Consider the following 22,511-nt stretch of genomic DNA (forward strand, 5'->3'; position numbering starts at 1 on the left):
CTTTCATAAGCAAACTCGAAAGAAATGCTTCGCCTCTGCAAGTACCAAGCTACCCATTATGGCTAGCAAACATCGGGGCTGACTGAACAGAACCCACAAAAGTTGGCAAAAGCAAAATAAAATAGTATCTTTATTTGCTACATAAAATGTTGTTAAGGATCATCTATTAGTAATAAACTTAAATCTACGAAAAAGTAAAGTTAAGTTAACAGTTTAAGGTACGCAGCAAGAACAGGCACCATAAATTGTAACTCATTAACCTCTAGAAATGGATTAGCACCTATTATTCACAAACCCAAAAGGCTCAATCAGTTAAACTAATCAACTGTGTTCAAGAACCTAGTTAATGTCATCGTTGTCCAAGCTCTTCGAATGATCCCACCATCAAAATATGCAGAAAGTGTTAAACAGTCGACACTGTTTTCTATGTTGATCATCTGGTTGCTTTCACATCCTCAATTATAACTATTAGGGTCTGTGCACTGTAAGAAAAATAAACTATTTAATAGTTTGTTCTGCTCTTATCGCAAACACTGTGATAAACTGGTGTAGGAGCATTCTTTGGCCTCAACGACAGAAACAGTGCACGTACACTGCGCCTGTGTCATGCGTCCAGGTGTGTGCATGCGTGTTGGGACGTGTAAATAAGGTCGCAAAAACATCTCAAACCCTAGTCTTAGCATGGATATTATAGCCTCTTAGAATGTGAGTTAATGTAAGAACTTACCGCACATTCCCTGTGACAACGTCATACCATCCCCACATTTGATTGCTGGTTGTTTGGTAACCGCCACACCGCCTGCTGGGACCATCTGTAAACCATCGATAAATAAAGCCATAATTGGCCCCTGCGAACCCATGGTCCGAAACGAAGTTTCGGAAGATGACTCCTTGGTCGAACCCACGTTGAAAAGAGTCTCAAGTTGCGATCTTGTCTGTTGTAACACGACAACTCCTTGGTGTTCTACTTCTTGAAGACAAATGGCATTGCAGTTTTCGGAGTCTGCAGCCTGACCCTTGTTAGTGCATATGGCGTCACAGTTCACGGAGCGCTTTGGTACCTTATCTTTTTCGAGTGTGATTTTGAAAGTCAGTTTAGCGGGGTTGGTATCTCTTTTTCGCCTCGAAGAAGAATCGCAAGAGATTTTCACGTCAGTTATATTGCAAACGCTCTGCCCATTTAATGAGCATATGCCCTTAGACTGCAGCAGCTGAATCATTTGGTTTTTTGCTTGGGCTTTTTGACTGTCGGTAAGTCCACTGCATGAACTAACAAAATAAGCTACTTCTGCTTCGATTTCAACTCCGGGAAAAAATTGTTCTGAAGAAAATAAGAAAAATAGAGATAAACCGACCACAATGAAACTGTTCTGGAATCAATACAAAACATCTTTTAACATACATGAATTGGAAGGTAATGTAATGGAAATCATATTACAGTGAACTTTTCACTACATATGTACAATCAGTATTTAGGGAACTTTGGGACGCCTGCCCAAAAGACAGACCGAAAGGACGAACGCCACTGAAACTTCAAACGCCAACCAAGTGAAAAAAAATCTTTCAAATTTGAGAATAAACAGAAAGTACTTGCAGAACTTTGTGAACTCACATTTGTGATAATAAAGTTGATGGTGGATTTTAAAACACAAAAGACTCACCAACACAGGGGGGAATTTCTTCCTCGTTTGCTTCGTGACTCCATAACCAGTTAGTTGAAGATCCGCATTCCTCAAAGGCATTGGTTCTGTCTATGTGCTCAAATCCTGGGTTACATTTAACTTCACATCGTTTGGTATTTGTCACTCTGTCATGGTGACATACCAGACCGCCATTTGCTGGAGGGGTGAGCTCTGAGCACTCTTTGGCAACTTTGGAAATTAAAACAAAACATTCCTAAATATGATAGTGGTAGGCCTACATGTAGGCCCTATTAGTGGGTTTACCAAGCTTATTATAGAGAATATTCATGTACTTGTGTACATACATGTATAGTATATGCACTATTTTTTATTTAATGACAATCACATAGACAGTTACGTCTTTCACTTTTTCCCCAAAATTATACACCCTACCTGTACAAGACGAAGGACGAGTTCCATTGATTTCATATCCAGGTAATGTGCATGCGCATTTGAAACTTCCGGGCTTATTTTCACACGTTTGCTCGCAACCACCATTATCCTGTCCACATTCATCGATGTCTGCAAAAAAAGATTCATTGAATCAGTGTAACCGAATTCAAATTCTGATCAGTTTCCATTTCTCAGCATCATGAGCTCTTTTGAATATAATGAACTCTTTTGTTAATTTCGCATTTTTACACCTTGTGAAGAAAGAATTGGAGCCAACTAGAGGAGAGAGCCCAAGACAAGGGTGGCTGGGGTATCTTGTGGGTGGCTTTCCTCCAAGAGTAACAGAAATAATCAGTTTGTTGGGTCTACTACATGTACCTTGACATGGTCCGCCGGCAGGCCCACTGTATCCAGAGTTACATACACAGTTTTGAAGCTCACTCGCTATACTGGTGGTATGTGAAAAGGGCGGGCAGCCATCACAGGCGGTATCACTGGACTTGAAAGTGTTGATTGGACATGCTAAAAAACAAATAATTGGGTTGAAACACTGAGACGTACTGTATGACCAGCTGGTAGGGAAAATAAAAAGCATTCAGTATGTTTTCTGTTTGTTTCTGTTATAAAAGTTGGAAATTAAAAACATGCTGTTTTAAAGTGCTTGTGGCCATTTTAACAGCTAATCAACACAATAATTGTCCATATCACCAGAACATGTCGGTTGTATTCCGGTCCATCTTCCATCCTGTCTGCAGACTCTCTTGGCATCCCCTTGGGTTCTAATGAATCCATCTCTACAGGCGAACTCACACACGTCACTGACGGTTGTTTGACATTGAGAGATTGTGCCATGCTCAGGCGCCGACAAACTGGAACACTTCACCTCTGAAAGAAATTATAAAAATGAAAATACTGTAGAATATGCAATACTGAATGATGAAGATTTTAATTACATACCAACGTTTATTATGACACAAACGTGCATAGGATTTTCCTTTACTTGCCAAGGAAGTCGAAAACCAATTCTTAAAGTTCTTCTGATTGTTAACCATGACGAGGTCATAAGGCAAAAGTTATAAACCAGAAATAGAAATCTAATCGGTCTTTCCATAGCTGACGGCCCTACCTCCACATGGTCCTCCCGGTGGTCCTTGAAATCCAGTGTCACAGAGACACTGCTTTATGGTAGTAGAGCCTTTTAACAAAGTGTGAGAGTTGGACGGGCATTTCAAACACACGGGTCTTGCATTGACGCCATCTTTGAAATAACCAATTTGACACGCTGAAATGAAAATATGTACGATATTCTGGAAATGGAAATCACATAGATAACTAAATTAAAGATAGATCAGCTTTTACGGAAATGTGTTATTCCATTTTAATGAAATACAGCCAGTGCATATTCCTCCATCGCTTAAGAGTGCAAGCAAAAGGTTTAAGAAAAAAATTCAACTTACATATAGAGGTAAGCAAAAAAATAAAAATAAATAAATAAATAAATAATTACCCACGTACGACCTGCATACAAAATAACAAGTTACTTGTTATATGTAGGTATATTAAGCTCGTTTACCATTACATACAGGCACCGGAGATGACCAGCTACCGCCACTGGTGCAGTTTATCCTTTCAGCTCCGTTCAGAACATACCCTGGCTGACATGTAAACGTAACCTGGCCCATGAACGTGTATGTGCTCCCTTGCTTTCCGCCATGTACAGGAGTGCCGGGATCACCGCAACTTATGGCTACAATCAATAAATAGGTTTGCAAGAAATATTCAACTACTAGGGGTAATCTTGTGATGCCGATGATTTCTAAAATCCCCAAAATCCCCTCCCCAAAATTGAAAGTTGCTCCGTGCATTTGCACTCAGTTTAACACATAAAAAGTATTGGCATTACACGAATGGTTTATGTAAACAGTTTTGAATCACCGTCTGTATCTTACGACTGCATAACCAGTGTGAAATAAATGGGAGATGCAATATAAATTTAAGTTTTCGGTTCAGCTTTAACGATCAATTACAGGCTACACCTAATGTAAATCTACATTTCCCCTCATCTTTATCTGCATCATATTACGGTGACAATTAAATATATAATAACAAGTGAAAATCCAACATTTTTGGATTCAACAAGAGTAAATGCTTAGCACTACTAACGTTGGCACAAAGGCTGTCGACCACTCCATGTTCCTCTTAGGCCGAAGCCACCACAGGTCCGTGAGGACTCTCCACGTAACTGGTGGCCAATACTGCATGAATAGGAAGCGACCTGGCCGTGCTCGTACCCTTCCACAGTGACCACACCATTCGGGGGATTGCTCACAGGGTCGCATATTGTTTCTGTGAAAAAGAAAAAAGTGTCTGTCTACTTTAAACTGAAAAGTAGACCTGACAAAGTCTGGGATAACCATCAAATTAAAAGACTTTCACTTCTGTAATTATTTTCCCAACTTAATGTTTAACCTTTTGTATGAACCGTTTTCTCTTTTTCGTCAAATATAGGAAATATGAGAACATCATATTTGTAACCAATTTAACTAAAAGGATTTTCAGACGTTACTTACTTTTACACAGAGGTCGAACGCCATCCCATCGTCCCGAGGCGAGGCAATTCCTAACTGTTGATCCTTCTAAATAATAGCCAGTGGTACACCCAAAATAAGCCATGGACTTGTATGTAACCCCATTGGTCATCATCCGTCCACCATCTGGAGCTTTAAGCCGTGGACACGTCACAACTAGATGAAAAATATAAATAAATAAATAAATAAATAAATAAATAAATAAATAAAAAGCAGGTATAACAAGATAATATGTTTAACATACGAATGCTGTGCATAACACATAAATCAAACAACACTTTTACTTACTGTCACATTTTGGTTTTCGCGCGCTCCATCTTCCACGACCTTCACACGTCAGAATACTGGCGCCGCTTAGACGATAGCCCGTGTCACACTGATATATGACGGAGTGACCAAACCTGAAGTCTGTCCCGGTCCTAGTGCCGCCGTTCAATAAACCCGGATCTCGGCAACTAATGACTGGATAATTGAATGAAAATTTGAAATCAGACCAAGATGGATTCTGTGCTGGACATACAGGAATAACAAAGCTCTTTTTATCCTGTTTCAGTATGAAAAGCTTTATTATTATTATTATTATTTTTTTTTTTTTTTATTAACATCAAAATTATAGTATGCCATTTCCAATGGTAAATATGAAAGCAAAGCAAAACTGTTCTATTGCATTACTTTCATGACTTACTTTCGCATTTTGGTACGTAATGACTCCATTCACCATTATCCTGACAAATTCGAGAAGTTGGTCCTCGAAGACGGTAACCAGTTTGGCATGAGAATTTGACTCGAACATCATAAGAATGACTTGACAGTAGCGAACTCACGTCGCCATTTTCTGGCTTTCCAGGAAAACCGCAGCTGACAGCTAGAGAAAACATGAAACACTAAGAAGACGGAACTGCGTTTATAACGTACTTGCAATAGAGTTTCTTATTTTGGGTTGATTTTCAACATGTGGTTGGGTTTTAAAGTTAATAATCGGCCATATGGATCTTAAGAGGTCTTAAGGGGCATTAAAAGCAGGATTAGCTTACAGTAGTCGTTTTAGGTTAAATATAAATGCAAACAAATTTATAAACAGGTATCGGTTCTCCAAATAAAGCCTTGTACATCCCTTCCTATGCTTACACATTAAATACCTCAACGTAAATCTTATATAAACTTTTGATAAAATTAGGTCCCGCCCAACTTATATTAATAAAGTTATCAATACACCCGTGTTACATCAGGTGCCGGACAACGAATTTCTACCATTGTATCTTGCCATACCAGTGCCGCAACAGGTTCCGGCGAAACCAGGCGGACATGCGCAGGCAAATGGCCCGAGTGTTCCACCATTTAGGCATTGTTGGTTGCATGACTGTTGCTCCTTTCTTTTTCCACTGCACGAAGCCAGCAGTTCAGCTCTATAGGCACCACACTGGCTTGGAACCACAGGGCTGCGGGAGCGAACCCTGCTGCCAAGCAGAGCACATTGATGGGAGCAAGACGTCCACCCTGTCCAGCTTCCCCAACAGTTCTGGCGGCAATAGCTGTAACGTGTTTCATAAATGTCTACAACTTAATGCTGTCAAAAATGCTTTGCAACAATTACTGTGATACATTAATAAAAAGAAACGTTATGCACTATAGGTAAAGAGAGAGAGAGAAAGAGGAAGCAGTGACACATATAGAGTATAGACATCTTTGTTTGATAACAAACACCTCGATCTGTTTGAATCATTACAGCAATAAATAAATAAATAAATAAAAATAAAATAAATAAAGTCAACATGAAGAGACAATGTATTACAAAAAATTGCTATAGTTTAAATATTCTATTTCCTGCAGTGAAAAAAGCGTAAATACCTGAATGATGAAGCGGAATCTATATGTTAATAAATGAAATTGCCAATTTGATTTTTTCTGGGAAACGTGATTGTAGCATCCGCTTCGTAGGCTATGTTTATAGTCAAGCTAAAAACTAAAATTAAATAGGATGCATTTTTCTTTCTTGAATAATTGAATGTATATAAAAAAGGGCTCTAGAACAAATGTTGCACAGCTCATAATGTTACGGCTCCCCTTGCACTTACTTGTGTAGTCTGTCTTTTCTTGCACTTTCATCTCTTCTCTCGTTACTTTCTTTATTGTTTTCGCCTGTAATTAATGGAATGAAAAACCATCCTCTCCGTTTAACCCTTGAACGAGCAACGAGGAATGACTTGGCACTGTCTTCGCTGAAGCTCAGGTCGTAGATTTCAGCATGTTCCTGCCTGGTGCTTGCGAGATATAATGCAAAGTTCAACTTAACAGATATTTTGCTTGTTACAGTAAGTATGACCGGAGCATGCGAAATGACTTCTCAAAATAACCCATCAAAGTGAATTTTGGGAATGTTTCGATACATTTCTTCCATTTTTTTCATAAACAAGCATTCATACGTTTTATGATTTATCGATATTTAATTTGGAATTAATTTCATCTATTATTTATATTTGTTGCCAACATGAGCTTTTTTTCAATTTTGATGATTTACAATTTTAATATCTCGTAAAGTTTAAATGTTGAACGAGTTTTGTAGGGTATGGGGACGGAAAGTAGAAGGAAAAAGATGTGAACGTTGGGGCGTATAGGAGGGGAGAGTGACGTCGATAGATTATAAGCAGATATGCGTGTCTGTCATATTACTTTGCTTTGATGTAATTTGCTACAAGACTAGATTTCAAGTAACAAACTATTTATGTATTTTGAACTATTTACAATAGCTTAATTGATGTATTCTTTATGGTAGATTGTCTAATTACAAGAATGAAACTGGTAACAATATTGAAAGCGGCTACCCTCTCTGTCCGAGCTGGACACAACCCACACAGGGCAAGAATACAGAGTGGATTCCTGGTACAGTTCTTGCAGCTGGTAGGTATGCACGTCAGTTTAGCGACTGCCAATGGACAGAAAGAGGGGAAAAACTAGGGACCACAACAACACGTACTGAGCTGTCAGTAAACTTATCAGGATAGAAGGTCATCAAAGGCGCAAATTTATATACTATTGTATGCAATCGGAGGACCTTGCATAACATATTTTTCATAACAAAATTGATGACAGGACCCAGACGATGAAAATAAAAAACAATAAGTTAATTTGGAAGCACTGCATTTGGAAAAATTAATATGAATTGATATCCATTAATAATTTAGTAATTCAACTTGCCTTGTTTGATCGCAAATCACCAATACGCCAAAACTTAATAGCACCATAGCCATTGAGCCCACCAATGCGTCCGCCATGATTTTCTGTCAATTAGACTAAACACGAATGCCTAAAAAAATATCTAGGACAGTTGTGAAAAATATCAGCGCCGTGTCAGAAGATCCGGTTTAGACACACTTATAGCGAAGGCGGTTAAAATGACTATTCAAAGCCAAACATCACAGGTTCCAAGAATTACGGAAGTAGCAGTCACGAGCCTGCATTAAACGGTTGAACACTCAATCAGCTGGGCGGATACAAAATTAATGTAAACACAGAGGAGCGATAAGAGCTGAATTAGATGTACAAGGACTGAGTCCGAGACAATATGGCTTTCATCCGAGGTGCAGTTTTGCTGAGTTTCATCTTATTTTTTGTATTTTCGAATTGGACTTACTGCGAGGATCAGGGTTTAGTCAGGTATGTACAGGGGGTTTGACGAGTAAGAATTCCTAGGGTTTAAATGCGCTTTTTGATTTATCAAATTCTAAGATTGACGAAAGGTCGATTCATCCACCATTGATATTGTTTTTGCTGTGATTAAGATGAGAGAAAAGTGTCAGAACTCAAATACTGCAACCATGTTGGCTGTACACAATATACGTGTTTATACCATGTACATGCAAGGCGAGTTTTTGGTGAATAACAGGGGCGTAACCAGACCTTTTAAAATTGTACGCACAGAATTTCAAAATTCCCAGGTATAGCTAAATGTAGATCGACTTACGCAAAAGATGAAGGGCAGTTTAAATTATATGTGCCAAATATAATAGCTTAGTTTTCGCCGTTTATAAAACCATTACTTAAAGTTTAAAATATTCCCACAGTATAATTAAGTTCCAGTAAATTATTTCACCCAGAACCAACGCTTTTTCCGGCATTGGGGTGCAGGCCGTCCATAATTGCCATCTGTATCTTACTTCAAAATTTCAGGGCCTCAAACTTTTCCAAAAGCCGTGAGCGGGGGTGGGGGTGGGGTACAAATTAATGGAGTCTTTTTTAATAATAAATTTCATTGGGAAAGAGGGTTAAAAATAATTGATACCGATCTCCCGTCACGCTCTTCCACGAAAGACCGCCCTTGTATGAATATAAAAATTGCCTTCTCGTCTCGCTCGGATCGCGAGCTGACAATCTTCTGCGAACGAAGTCCATTGAACGAATGTGAAAATCGCTTTCTCTTTTCGCTCAGATCACGCTCGATCTCCCGCTGAAGATACGAAAATTGGCTTCTTGTCTCGCTGCGGTCGGTAACTATCTCTTGTTCCCGATCCTCGGTTAACGAAGTCTCTTGAACAAATATGAAAATTGCCTTCTAGTCTGTTTCGGATTGCGAAGAATCTCTCGCCGAAGATATAAAAATTGCCTTTCTTATGTATTAGCTTTGTCAGATGCCATACGTATAAAGATCCGAAAGGTGTCCCCTTTCATAATTTGGCGGCAAGTTAGGTCATATTTCATTTAGGGCCTACACGTGTTTTGTACCGAATGTAGATCATTCTTGTCACTTCTGCATTATGTATTTTAAAGTTAATGGAAACATTTTATTGTGTTTTGTAAGCTTTAGGTAGTAGTTACGTCGTGACTGAAAAACACCGTGCACTAGAAAGAAGTTTAATATTCATACGTCAAATTACTGCAATGGATTTTCATACGACGTCCACAGCTGTCCCGACAAGTTAAGACTTTTTTAATCAGCTGCCATCCAATTGGCAGCTGGAGGACTCGCTGAAAAAAGCCTTGCTTAGAATGGTATATTTATTGAACTAGGGGTTTACTGACACAAACTATGAAAACATATGCAAATTATGCCCGCTTGTATCAAGCTAAATTCTAAATAACGGTGAGGCACCTTTGTTCGATGTGGTTTGTTGCGGTTATCCCGAGTTGTCAGAAAATAATCTTAAGAACAGTTGATCGTTGTAGGATTCTTACACCTTCTTGCTATATTATTCGTCATGTCCATGGTCAGCTTAAAGATGAATCTTCTAAAAGTTGAACTTATATATGGTATCATCCAAAATCAACCAATTATATTACAGGATAAAGCTCTGTTTGTTTGTGAAAATTGCCCATATCACCCTGTTAGTTTAGAGGGTTAAGCTGGGTCAAGTCCGTGTCAAAATTCTTTACAGTTTTGCAGGAAATATTTTTTTTTGTTTCTCTGGCTCCTTATAAAGCCCGTTGTCCAGATTTTATCTAGTGTCCTCAGGTCTGCTGGAGCTGCTGTTTGAAAATAACACAGGTAGATTTTTATCTGAGATAAATATCGCCATCGAGTGTGCATTCGACACACTTAAGACAAAGGCTACCTGAGAGTTGAAGGGCATTCAAACTTCCAATTAAGAGGTAAAGGAAGTTCCAGCTGGATGGACGATTAAGACAGGACTTCTGGAGGTAGCTAGTATTGTTTATTAACCTCAGTTCTGTGAAAGCAAACGAGACGGGGGGCGTCAGAACAATGGTGCGTATACGATTCATACAGAAGATTTGTACATTCAGGTGACTCTAACTTCCAATCGAAGAGGATTTTTCGTGAAAATACACTAAATTTATAGAGAATAATATCATGATTGGCTCAAAAAATTGTACGCACAGTGCATCCGTGCGTATGCCTAGTTACGCCCATGAATAAAGACACATGCACATTTTCCCTCGGCAAATTACATCTTTCTCCCTTGCACATGCCGGTATAAACATAATATAACAGTAAACAGTATATATCCAAATATGAATGGTTACAATATAGTAAAAAATATTTTTATTTATATATTTTCATTTAAAATCGCTTCAGGTCAAAAGACAAAGAAGTCTCTGATAATGATGTGTTGGATTGGAAATTCTTTCTAAGTAACATCAGGCACCGCAGAGACCTCGGCGGACCACTGGTCATTGATCACAGATCCCGCTTACGGCCTGTCGGTCTTGGACGAAGTAACAGCCTCCCCAATCTAGGTCATCCTTCGGGTCCATCTGGCCGTTCTCGATCAGCCAGTTTGCCATCAATTTCTTCGGGGTTATCTAGTAGTTCTCGATCGTCCAGTTTGTCTTCAATTTCTTCGGGAGGATCTAGTCGTTCTCGATCGTCGAGTTTATCTTCGATATCTTCGAGTGCATCATCTCGTTCTCGTTCTTCCTCGCTGCCTTCGTCCGGGGGCACCGACGCGTGGGGCAAGGCTGGAGCTATAGCCACGGGATTGGCTGTCGTGTCTGGTATTGCCCAAATAGGAGTTGGAATTGCAGGTAATCTTTTATTTATTTATTTATTTATTTATTATTTGCTTTATTGTCTTTTAATCCTTGTTTTCGTTTTTTCATTTTTTGTGTGTCTACTTATTTATTTATTGTTGACCGTTTTAATGTTTATTCCACGTGTTTTTTATTGTGCTCTGTTTGTCTCCATATTCCCCTGTTTCTTTATTATAAAGTTATCGAACTATGTCGGATGGAAGTGTAAATCTACCTATCTCTTTTTCATATGAAGCACAAAAGGTTTGCGGTTACGCTTAAGGTTATATACCAACGTTGGTCCGTTGGTATATACACTAGAAATAAAATTTGATATAAAAGCGGCCATTTATTTGAATGTTATTGCTCGGTGTATTCTAAGTTGATACATTATTTACCTAATTACTGAAGTTGAACTGCAATTTTCAATTCACGCAAATATGGATTTGCAGGTATAGTATATTATTGTTTGCATAATCGTTTCGAGGTTGCTGATTCTACATGAACAACTGGAGTTTTTTTTTCTTTTTTCCAATTTGGTAAAAGCTTGATATCATACATGAGAGCTATAAATATTATCAGTCTTTAATTTGGATTTAAGCTGTGCAGATTTGAACGGAAACTATGTGCAAATGCGTGTCGATTTTTCTGCTTTTGTCTGTAGACCTACATGTACTACCACTGTCATTCGTTGCAATAGCATTTGTTCCACATATTCACGTTCAATTTTTTTTTCTTTTATCTCAGTGCTAGAGTAAAGATTTGATTTTTGTTTAGGTATCGTTGAGAGTAAGAGACAGGCTGAACTGGCAGAGAAAAGATTTGAGAAGGAGTTTGCCCTTACAATTGAACAAATGTGCGAGAAAGTATGTGTCTCTCCGTGGACACAGTGGAGCCGGTGCACGGCAAGGTAATAATTCCAAGTAGATTTCGTTATTTTAATTAGAGAGAGGGGGGAGGGGGTGCCCAATAAGAATCCCACTTTAACCCTCTCGTTAAATGGCACTTTATGTATTGGAATTATTTATTCAAGCATTTTGGTACATATCCTATACCATTAAGATTGCATAGACGGGAATACAATTCTATTTAGACAGACAAGTATCTGAAAGTGAACGATTAAATGACGACAGAATGAGCGCTTTATCATTTTTGGGGTTACCGTGAGTGAAATAACGGCCAATGTCGGAGCCGATAAGCATGCCATGTAGTGAAGATGCCCATAGAAACTGGGGGTCAGAGCTATTTTGGCTAACAATGTTTTATAGATTCAAGAAAGATATTCAACCTGCGTGCAAACGAAAAATTACAATACAAACGGAGAGAACAAGCGCAATAACATTTTAAAAACTCGGATAATGATGTTGTGACATTGTTAAAAAATACAGCTAGTTTATTTACAGATGTGGTGGGGGGATGCAGCACAGAACACGAAAATATATACCACTGCCAAAGAGATGTAAAGAACTCAGTGAATTTACCTGCACACAGCACACATCTGAGCAACTCCGCTGTAATGAAGAGTGCCCGAACGGCGGGGTGCCAAACGGCCAAGGGAACTGCACATGTCCGACGGGGATCGGAGGGAAATGCTGTTCTAACGGTATGCCAAGTTCAATGTTTTGAGATATCTGATTACTGACAGAATATAAACTGCATTTTGCTTCATGTATGTTTGCTCTTGTACAGAAGTAAGTTTTTCTTGCACTGCGGACGTATCGAACTGCCCAGTGAAATAGAATTGACTGATTTTTCAATCCCATTTACTGAAATCTGTAAACGATATAAAATTGATTTTATATTGTTACAATTAAGCCTAGAGTTGAAAAAAAAAACATTGCAAAGATCTTCGTTTTGATTTGATTTATTATCATTAAAGCGCACACTGTCATTTTCGAGCACAGTCACCGATGTCGTGAAGCTTAAACTTATACCTCGTTGAGCATATTACATATTTGCCTTTTAGGCCTACTTGTCCAGTTCTAGACTCTTCTGTCTTCTACCGGTGCCACCAATGAATGAAGCATATCTCAAGTCAGATCTGTTTATTTAGGCTGGTCATTTTTTTTATCTTAACCGAACCGAGGATTTAAACCTTTCAGATGTGACATGCAGTTACCCGGGTAAACCCAGAAATGGAGAAGTTCGTGGCACTTGGCCCGCCATTTACAACAGTATTGTTACTTATTCCTGTGACGAGGGGTATTCCTTAAATGGAGAAGAGGTCCTCTTCTGTAAAAAGAGAGGCACTTGGAGTAGCAAGACCCCAACTTGCGAAAGTAAGTTTTCTGCCTGCATACTATATCGCCATTTCGACTTTGTTGGTGAAAATAACCAATTAGTTTGCCGACCTACAAGTGGGCGTTTGAAGATAATGTGACCTTATGTTCCTCATCGTATTACTCATACAGAAATTGCTTTTCATATAATAAAATAAGATATTTTATAGTAACGCATCGGTGATATATTTTTCTTAACCAGGAATAAAATGTGCCAAACCTGTTATCTCTGATGGCGTCCGTCTATTGAATCCAATGGATGAATATGTCTTCGGCGAACAGATTGCTCACATGTGTGAAGACGGCTACCAGCTGATAGGACCCGAGTTTAGGACCTGTATGGCATTTGACGGAAACTCAGGGAGGTTTTCAGGATTCAGTCCTTTTTGTGATAGTGAGTTGCAAACACACACACACACACACACACACACACACATCTCTAATGATTTTCACCTAGGAGCCAATATTGGACACAAGCTTTCACGCAGTTTAAGGCTTCATTCACATGCAATGTCTATTTTCTAAATTCTATTTTCTATTTGCGGTATGTCTTATGATCTCGGTCTGTGCCCTGAATATCCCGCGGCGTAATTACTGGCAGCGCGAGCCAGTTACTCTAAGTTACTATAAGTAACTGGCTCGCGCTGCCAGTAATTACGCGGCGGGATATTCAGGGCACAGACCGTGATCATAAGACATACCGCGAATAGAAAATAGAATTTAGAAAATAGACATTGCATGTGAACGAAGCCTAAGTCAGTAAGTCAATTATTTAGTAAATGAATCTTTGAATAGTTTGATCGGGTTGAAAAAATAGAGAAAGTGCATTTTCACGTTTTAGAGGATTTGCTATCAAAGGTTTTGTTTGAGGATAGCTTAGTTGTTGCACTGTAGATTGTAAAGTGTAATATTAAAATAACTGTTTTAAAATCGCTAAGGCTTTCAGAATCTTTTTTAGTTTCTTTGACATAAATCTAAATATGCTCCAACTTTTTTCAATTACAAAACTAAATCTTGGTAACACAATACCTACATCTTTGTTTAGAAATCAGTTGCGGAGAGCCAGGTACTCCGAGGTTTGGAGAACTCAGTGGAACCAAGTTCAAGTACAATGATGTGGTGACCTACAACTGTACGAGAGGCTACAGACTAGAGGGCCCTCAAAGACGACGATGTACACTCAACAAACAGTGGACAGGACGGGAACCCACTTGCGTCAGTATGTATCAACTCAAAATATTCAATATGAAATACATATATTTTATATGTATTTCATATATATGACTATTTAAAAAAATATCTTTTGTCAAGATCATGTTGTTGAAAGTGTGATTTATCTCCACAGATTTATCTTCATACGTTTGATGTCTGATAGGGATAACCTTATGCTGGTTATGTAATGGTTCCTTTCAAAATGTACCCATGACTTTTTTTAAAGAAATCACGTGCGCAGAGCCAAGGGATCCAAAGCATGGGCAGTATGTAGGAAAACGGTCAACTTTTCCATTTGCATCTACGGTAAGCTATCGCTGCGATCCAGGCTACAATTTGAAGGGGTCAGCAATTGCCCGGTGTACTGAAAGTGGAGAATGGGACGTGCCCGAGCCGGAATGTCAAGGTACATGTACTTCAATGCGATACATCTGCTATCATTGCCATTTTTTGTGAAAAGAGTACTATTAGGAAAGAACAAATTGGACCAGCATCACAAAACGCCCGTAGTAAAGATCATGTACTTCAGTCAGTTTCATTTTGAACTGCTCTCTCTATCTATACATAAAGAACTTTAGTGATGCAAAATTATCTGTTTGAAAAAAAACTGCCAACATATATGTAAGACTGTGAAGATACCCAGACGTAACATTCCTGTTTCGTTATTTCGGGGAGGCTTATAAATTCATATCCGGCTATCATTATGACATTTAAAACCAATTTTTAACACATTAAAGTATGAAATGATATATCCTTACCTAACCATTTATTTAAATTATTGTTTTTCTTTTTATCAAGAGCTTATAAAATATGTAGGTTTTACCTCCAATATTTCTGTGACTGTCAGTCACCATCATCAGGGAGTAAATGACTAGGGTCATTTCAATTAAAATAATTTAAATTGATACATACAGAGCTAATGAAACTCTTCTCTCACTAACCATTTATGTTGCTTGATGTTAGCTGCAATGTGTGGACCACCCCAAACGCCTTTAAATGGGACAAAGGACGGCAGTGTTTTTTACTATCCCCACAACGTGACTTTTACCTGTTTTAATGGCTACCGTCTCCGGGGTCCCAAAAGGATAACGTGTCTAGCCAGCGGTGCATGGAGTGCAAATAGCCCCACTTGTGAAGGTCGGTGCCCTTTATACACATTACAATAAAGTTAAATTAATCGTGTTGTTGATTGTCGAGGTACTTCGATTCTCATTGTTTAAACGATTTTTAAAATTTAAACGCAAATTTAGGATCTTTGCAGTTTTCTTTTTGTTTTACTGTTTTCCGCAGTCAGAAACAGTTTCGTGTGTAACGTGTAGAAATTATTATACCGAATTATACTGCGATGTAATTACCGGTATCTATCACTTTATTTGTGTATGCGACTATATTTTTCAGCGTGTCCGAAGAACACTTACATGGGACAAGATGACTGCGCCCCTTGCCCGCCCAATACGCACACTGTGACCGAAGCCAGCACAAGTCTCCAACAGTGTATTTGTGACAGAGGGTATACAGGACCGCCTGGTGGACCTTGCCAAGGTTACATTTTAGAGAAATTAAATTATAGCATTTAATTCATTTAAAATATTCAGCCGCAATGCGTTCTAGTTTTCGATCTACATGTACATATGGCAATCTATTTTTTCTCAGCAGCAATTTCCAGGTGTTTTAGCGATTCATTGATGATTATTCTTTTTGCATTTATTAGCTGTTTGTAAAAGCTTCGCTATTTGTTCATTTATTATTCATCAGTCGATATATCTATATATTCATTAATTTAACCATTTATTCAGTTTATTGCTCATCCTTTCATTTCTTCAGTAGTTCTCTATCTTTTCATTCAGAAATCCTATGTCCCGTTCTGACAGCACCCAAGAATGGTAGCATGGCACCGTGCGGAAATCGATTGGGAGCTCAGTGCATATTCCAGTGCAAAGAAGGTTTTATCTTGTATAAAGGGACATCACAGAGAACGTGCCAGGACAACGGTGAATGGGATGGAAAACAACCTGCTTGTTCGCGTGAGTAATATGTTCATGTCAGTAGAGCCAACATCTTTTATGCAGCTTGAAGTCAGTAGGCTTATAAAGAAAACTACTAACTTCCTTCAAACTGAAACTGTCGACACAATAGTAATTTGACGTTTATCTTATGTCCTACAGCTTGCCTAGAGAACACTTACAAAGCTGACCAAAAAAGTTGCCTGCCATGCCCACGTTTCTCAAATGCCCCTGGAATCGGTAACGTAAAGGAGAACTGCGTCTGCGACAAGGGTTATCAAGGACCCAATGGAGGGCCCTGCTCAGGTAATAAGTCATAAACTGTTAAAAAAGTGGCAAAAAGTTCATTAAAAACTTTAAAATATAGCCTCGTATTATTGAAAATTATATAACGTACATTATTTCATATTTTTATTTCATGTTTTTATATTATGTTTTGCGAATCAGCACTTTTAGATCATTGTTAATTAAGGCAAAATAAAAAAGAAGAATAGTGTTAACTTACATTTTATTCTTGGCAGACATTAATGAATGCTTGTCGAATGACGGAAAAGGACCTTGCAGCGATGTTTGCACTAATTTGGATGGTACTTATAAATGTGATTGCTCTATCCCGGGGTATAAAATAGACCCTACAGATCGTCATACTTGTTTGGGTAAGTAAGATCTACAAGATATTCTGTAGTTTAGTTGACACGTGTATGAAATTTTTGGGCAAATTGAGAACTGGTATTTGTACAAATTATTTGTACTTTGTAGTTGGATCGTATCATAGCGGAAACTTGATCGAGACTGTGTTCTCACGGTAAATTTGAAATGTTTGCAGAAGATAAATGATTTTAAAGAAATTGTTAAAATGTGATGGTTTTGTTAAATGCGATTGTGCTTTATAAATTGACTTTAAATTACTTTTTTACGCACTTACAAAATATGCGAGATTCTTAGACTGCCATTTTCATGTATTTCAGCCTCAATAACATGCCGCAACTTAACGGAAGAAGAAGCCCCAGAGAACGGAGGCCTGGTTTGCCACTGGTACCGTGAGCAAAACTCCCAGCAGTGCACCACCAAGTGTAACCCTGGTTTTGAGTTTCCATCCAGAACTAACGACTACGAGACTTGCGGCCCGTCTACCAATTTTACCTGGTCTTTTCAAAGCAAAGATCCAAACGAAACACTGGCTGATTGCATAGGTGAGGAATATGTTCACAGCCCATAAGTCCCAAATAAATGGTCAAAAACTTGCATGAGAGCTGAGTAAATAAGTGAATAAACTTTTTCTGGATAGGTATACTTCAAACGACGAATTGACTGCCAAGCAGTTAATGAAAATATTTTACTGGTAATTAATTTAGACCTAAGACTTCGACCTATCTCTTAATGCCTGTTTTTTCTTTTTCAGAGGAATATTTTCCCGAATTTAGGTTTGAGGCTGACTCAGCTTACTTTGTCAAAGCCTGCAACGATTTAACACCTGAGCAACAAGAAGATACAAAGAAGAAATTCGCAGAGAGGCTTAATGAAAAGGGAGTCTGCAAAAAACGTTCATCTCAGATTTGCAGTTTCAAAGATATCGGCATTATTTGTGGACGCACTACAGTTCGCAGACGCAAGAGGGGAATAGATGAGGTTTATCAATCAGTCGACTTTAAATTTAATGTTTCTTCTCTGAAACTTGGAGAAAAATCCACGGACTGTAACAGAATTTGTAGTTTCTTAAAAATTAGAAATGAATGTGACAAGTACTGCATCCCCGCCTATAAGCGTTTCTTGCAAGCCGCGGTTAGATACGCTCGACGACAGCTGGAGGTAATCTATGGATCGAGTGATCACCGAAGTATGGCCTTTAACGCTGCTCAGAGAGATTTTGAACCGGTACAAGACGGATTTAAAGCGTCTGACGTCAGTTTTAACTGCCCTGAGTCTGGAATGAAAGCATCCGAGAATACCTGCAGTATGTAATTCTTTTGTTTGCAATACAAGTATTACTCATTGAAATATTTCTCAAGCGCAATTTTATTTATCTATTTTAAAAACTTATTGAATGCCATACCGTTATTCCAATTACCATGGTTATTCATTTTTTCCCCTAGAGCTTGTTTTTATCTAAATAATTTCATACATTATCTTCCCCTGCAACAACATTGTTTCTTATTTACACTGTGAAAGTGATTTTTGTACCTGCAATAAACCTCTTAAGTTATCTTATACTTACCGTAACGCTATCAAGTTACTAACTTAGAAATACCCCTTTAGATATTTTTTTAATCAATTAAAGTAGATCAAATTATTAAAATTAAATGTAACCATGATTTATTTCTAAACAGTCGCATGCCAAGCAGGGACTTACTATGACCAGGCAGAGAATGAATGTGTACCTTGTCCCAGAGATATGTTCCAACCTTTGGCGAGGCAGACTGCTTGTGTGGCTTGTCCTGTAGGAACATATGCGCCTCAGCCCGGGGCTGCTGTGTGCCAAGGTACGCACGAGTATATAATTGATTTTGTTTTGTCACTTGCGAAATTTTTTGCAAGTTTATAACTCTGCTCGTTTGTGATTGTGTGTATGTGTGTGTGTGTGTGTGTGTGATAAAATTCTGTCCTGTCCGGCGCAAGAGGCCAGACTTTTAGAGATTTTTGCTTTCATTTTTTTGTAGATAACTAATAGGTCTAGGATGAACCCTATTGGTTTCATAAGGATCATGTTACCTGTCTATATGTAAAAAAATCCCTGAAGGTTTGAAAAATTAACATGGCAAATTCCACTGACAAATTTAAACAATTGTGTTTTTAATAATGTTTATTTGCAAGAATATTAAAATGCTTCAAGAACCATTAGCTTCTTTCTGAGACAACACAGCTGGACTCAGAAATGCCAAAATTTCCGGCACTCTCATATTTCTTTGTTTTCACTCAAGAAGTACAACTACTGGTGGTTAATTAATATTTGATGGATCTTTTATATTATATAATTGACAAGTCTTTGCATTGTGAGTAATTTTATTTAAATCAGTTTATTGTCACGTGGATATATTATTGGATCAATCAAGTAACATCACAGTTGTGCAAGTTAATATCAAAATTTGAAAATGTGTAGCAAAGATAAATGATTGCAGACACACATCTTTAGCTTCAGGATTGTTTGAGTGTCTTTAAGTGTTCTTCATATAATGCCAACTTATTATAAACTGCAGTCTTGAACTTTTTGATTCCCTTTCCTGTAACCCTCCTTTTTTTTTTTTTTTTTGAAGTATATTTTTTCTTTCTTGTATTTGTCTTGCAGTTTGCCCTAACAACAAATACGGGGACCGTTGTAAGGACGAATGCAACTGCGTAAACGGAAACTGCGATCCTCAGACGGGCAAATGCCACTGCACTAACGGATGGGAGGGAGATACATGTGAAATGGGTAAGTTCACGTGCGTTTTTTTAAATAACGCTTTGCATGACAGAAAATGGATTAATTTCATTTAAAGCAACCAATCTGACAAGATGGCTAATAAATAAAGAAGTTGATTTTAATATTATTATTGACATTGGAATTGATTTAACTCATTTACATGTCTGTAAAATAATTTCCAATATAAAGTTGACGCATTGCTGAAAATTGACACTTTGTGGGGACTAAAATTGCAATCTGATTATTTTTCCTTTTTTTCCTATTGAAATGAAAAAATTGCAAAGTTCCAAAATTTTAGTTGTAGTTAAAGCAAACAAAACTTAGAAAAAACATCTGCAATATTTAAACCCAGGAGAAATATCATACAGCGTTGTCTTTCAGATATCCCTGGATGCCGAGATGGCGGGTGCTTTCGTAATGTCACGTGTACGGATGTACCAGCTCCAGGATCAGGTTTCCGGTGTGGACCTTGTCCTCCACATTTTGTTGGAGACGGATCTGTTTGTCGTCCTATTGGGTTGTCAACCTTTTGATCGTATACTTAGAACTACGATCTGCCCATTCATCAAACTTTTGCATTTGACTTGTGTTTGATCATTATTCCTTAGCACAGTAACCCACGTTTGCGCATATGCAAAAATAAATTGCTCTAAACTGCAAAATTGTGAAAATTAACAAATTCCTTTGGTAATCACAAAATGCTTGATTGGAGATGATAAAGTTTCATTTGAGACGAATAGGTATCAATTTATCATATTCGAATTCAATTTCCGAATTTCCGAAAATGAGTTTAAACTTTAAGAATGTTAATGATTGGTTTGTAGACTTGAAAACATCTCATTTGTAGACTTGCAAATATCTGATAACAACATGAATTATTTTGAAGTGCATTGTTTACGATCGATATTAGATAAAAGGCATTCACCTCATTGAGAATGTCTATAATTTCTTTGAATAATCCTTTGCTAAAATTTACTGCTAGAAACTCACCAGGAGCTGACTGCGTGATCAAGTTCTATAACGCATGCGCATACGATTTTTCTCTGTGCTGTATTCCACAGGTTTTATTCTGTTTTATTCAGTGTGCAAATAAACTTTTCCTCTCTGATTCTTGACTTACTAATTTAAAATAGTGACTCCCAGTGAAGTATTCCATATGTTTTGAAGGAATTTATTGAACAACGTAAATATTCAACGCAGGCTCTTTAAGTCATGTAAACATTGAGTGATACTGAAAAAGAATGTGGAAGGCAAGATGATTGTAAATCTATAGGAAATGTGTTCATCACTTTAAATCAAAGTCCCGCCCAAATTTCTGCAGAGATAAAGACCTTGGAAAGTTGAAAGTTACAAAATCAAAAATCCTTTTCAGTGTTAAAGAGTGTGGTTGATAGAAAAATAAAAGAATGTTTTAGGCCGAGAATATTTGCTTTGGTGGAAGCTGCTGCAAAAAACCTATAATACAGGTTACTTTATCGTCTGCGGTACTTATCTATACCCAAACTGAAGAGAATTATAGAAATTTTTGATGAATTTGACAAAAGTGAATGCTAACCCCCTGATAAGATTTTTTCAAAAATATCTTGAGGACAACTGCCGTGGGAAATAAAAAGAAAGAAAGAAAAAAAAAGAAGAGCAGAGAAAATAAATTTAAAAAAATGTAAGGAAAATGATAAGGAGAGAATAAATGACAAAAAAAAAATAGAAAAATAATTAAGAAAACAGAATAAAAAGGAAACAAATGTATATGAATATAAATAAAAAGAAAGCAAAACTAAAATGCAAATTAAAAAAAGAAAGAAAAAAGAATGAGTTAATAAATGAACCACCCGAAAAAAAATAAGAAATTAAGTGTCAAAAAGAATCAAAGAAAGAAGATAGAAGAAAGAATGTAACAAAATAACCAATGGAAAAGATTTTAATAAAGGAAGATTTCTATTTGAAAAACAGAATGAAGACATTCCATCAAAAAAAAGAAGTTTTTTTACGTATTACTATTAAGAATTCATCTTTTAAAAAAGAAAAAAAAATGAATGAAGGCCTTTCATTAAGTAACTTCCTCAGAAAAAAATTATGCATTAATATTTAAAAAATCATCTTTTAAAAAAGAAAACGAAAAAAGAAAAAAAATGAAGAAATTCAATAAAAAATCTCTCTAAGAAAAAAAAATTATCGTATTAATATTAATAATTCATCTTTTAAAGATAAAGTTTACATACTGCGCTGTGTAAACAGGATTTGAAGATATAGCAACATGTGGTCTTTCACGCAACCGGATACCCAGTATTAATTTAGTTCCCAAAGTTAAGTACTGCTTCATGTCCTGGTTGACTGTTTTGCTTCCTGGAACGAATATGAGATAAACGCGGTAAACTCTGAGTCAATTCAGTAGACAAGTCCGGTTATTTTAACGTCACAGATATCTAGTAGACGACTTAGGTCTACTCGCCGGTTTAGCTCGTACGATCACCTCAAGATCTAAATATCACTGG

General features: G+C 37.5%; 2 protein-coding genes across 3 annotated transcripts; one reads left to right on the plus strand and one right to left on the minus strand.

The window, feature by feature from the left end:
- Positions 1-102: 102 nt before the first annotated feature.
- LOC106161744 (sushi, von Willebrand factor type A, EGF and pentraxin domain-containing protein 1) lies at positions 103-8,031 on the minus strand. 2 transcript variants are annotated; one of them, XM_013538799.2, is made up of 15 exons: positions 7,859-8,031; positions 6,739-6,924; positions 5,933-6,195; positions 5,349-5,528; positions 4,952-5,125; positions 4,646-4,819; positions 4,239-4,421; positions 3,649-3,822; positions 3,202-3,357; positions 2,784-2,960; positions 2,454-2,597; positions 2,076-2,204; positions 1,662-1,871; positions 728-1,321; positions 103-482 (listed from the first exon to the last, which is right to left on the minus strand). In XM_013538799.2, exons 1-15 carry the CDS (start codon positions 7,933-7,935, stop codon positions 469-471), a joined length of 2,835 nt encoding a protein of 944 aa, XP_013394253.2. In that variant the 5' UTR covers positions 7,936-8,031; the 3' UTR covers positions 103-468. The 2 variants fall into 2 exon arrangements, with proteins under 2 accessions (XP_013394253.2, XP_086858608.1); XM_087002482.1 differs by having other exon boundaries at positions 6,739-6,914; positions 7,855-8,003.
- Positions 8,032-8,148: 117 nt separating this feature from the next.
- Positions 8,149-22,510, plus strand: LOC106162341 (uncharacterized). Its single transcript, XM_024076915.2, has 18 exons — positions 8,149-8,317; positions 10,692-11,140; positions 11,903-12,035; positions 12,529-12,728; positions 13,228-13,404; positions 13,607-13,798; positions 14,450-14,623; positions 14,843-15,022; positions 15,580-15,753; positions 16,015-16,158; positions 16,464-16,640; positions 16,782-16,925; positions 17,141-17,275; positions 17,588-17,812; positions 18,022-18,573; positions 18,947-19,099; positions 19,903-20,028; positions 20,401-22,510. The coding sequence occupies exons 1-18, from the start codon at positions 8,226-8,228 to the stop codon at positions 20,550-20,552; spliced, it is 3,579 nt and encodes a 1,192-aa protein (XP_023932683.2). The 5' UTR covers positions 8,149-8,225; the 3' UTR covers positions 20,553-22,510.
- The last annotated feature ends 1 nt before the right edge of the window (position 22,511 follows it).

This window comes from Lingula anatina, chromosome 1, assembly GCF_051362555.1.
Source record: "Lingula anatina isolate TDL-2025a chromosome 1, LinAna3.0, whole genome shotgun sequence".
NCBI classification, from domain to species: domain Eukaryota; kingdom Metazoa; phylum Brachiopoda; class Lingulata; order Lingulida; family Lingulidae; genus Lingula; species Lingula anatina.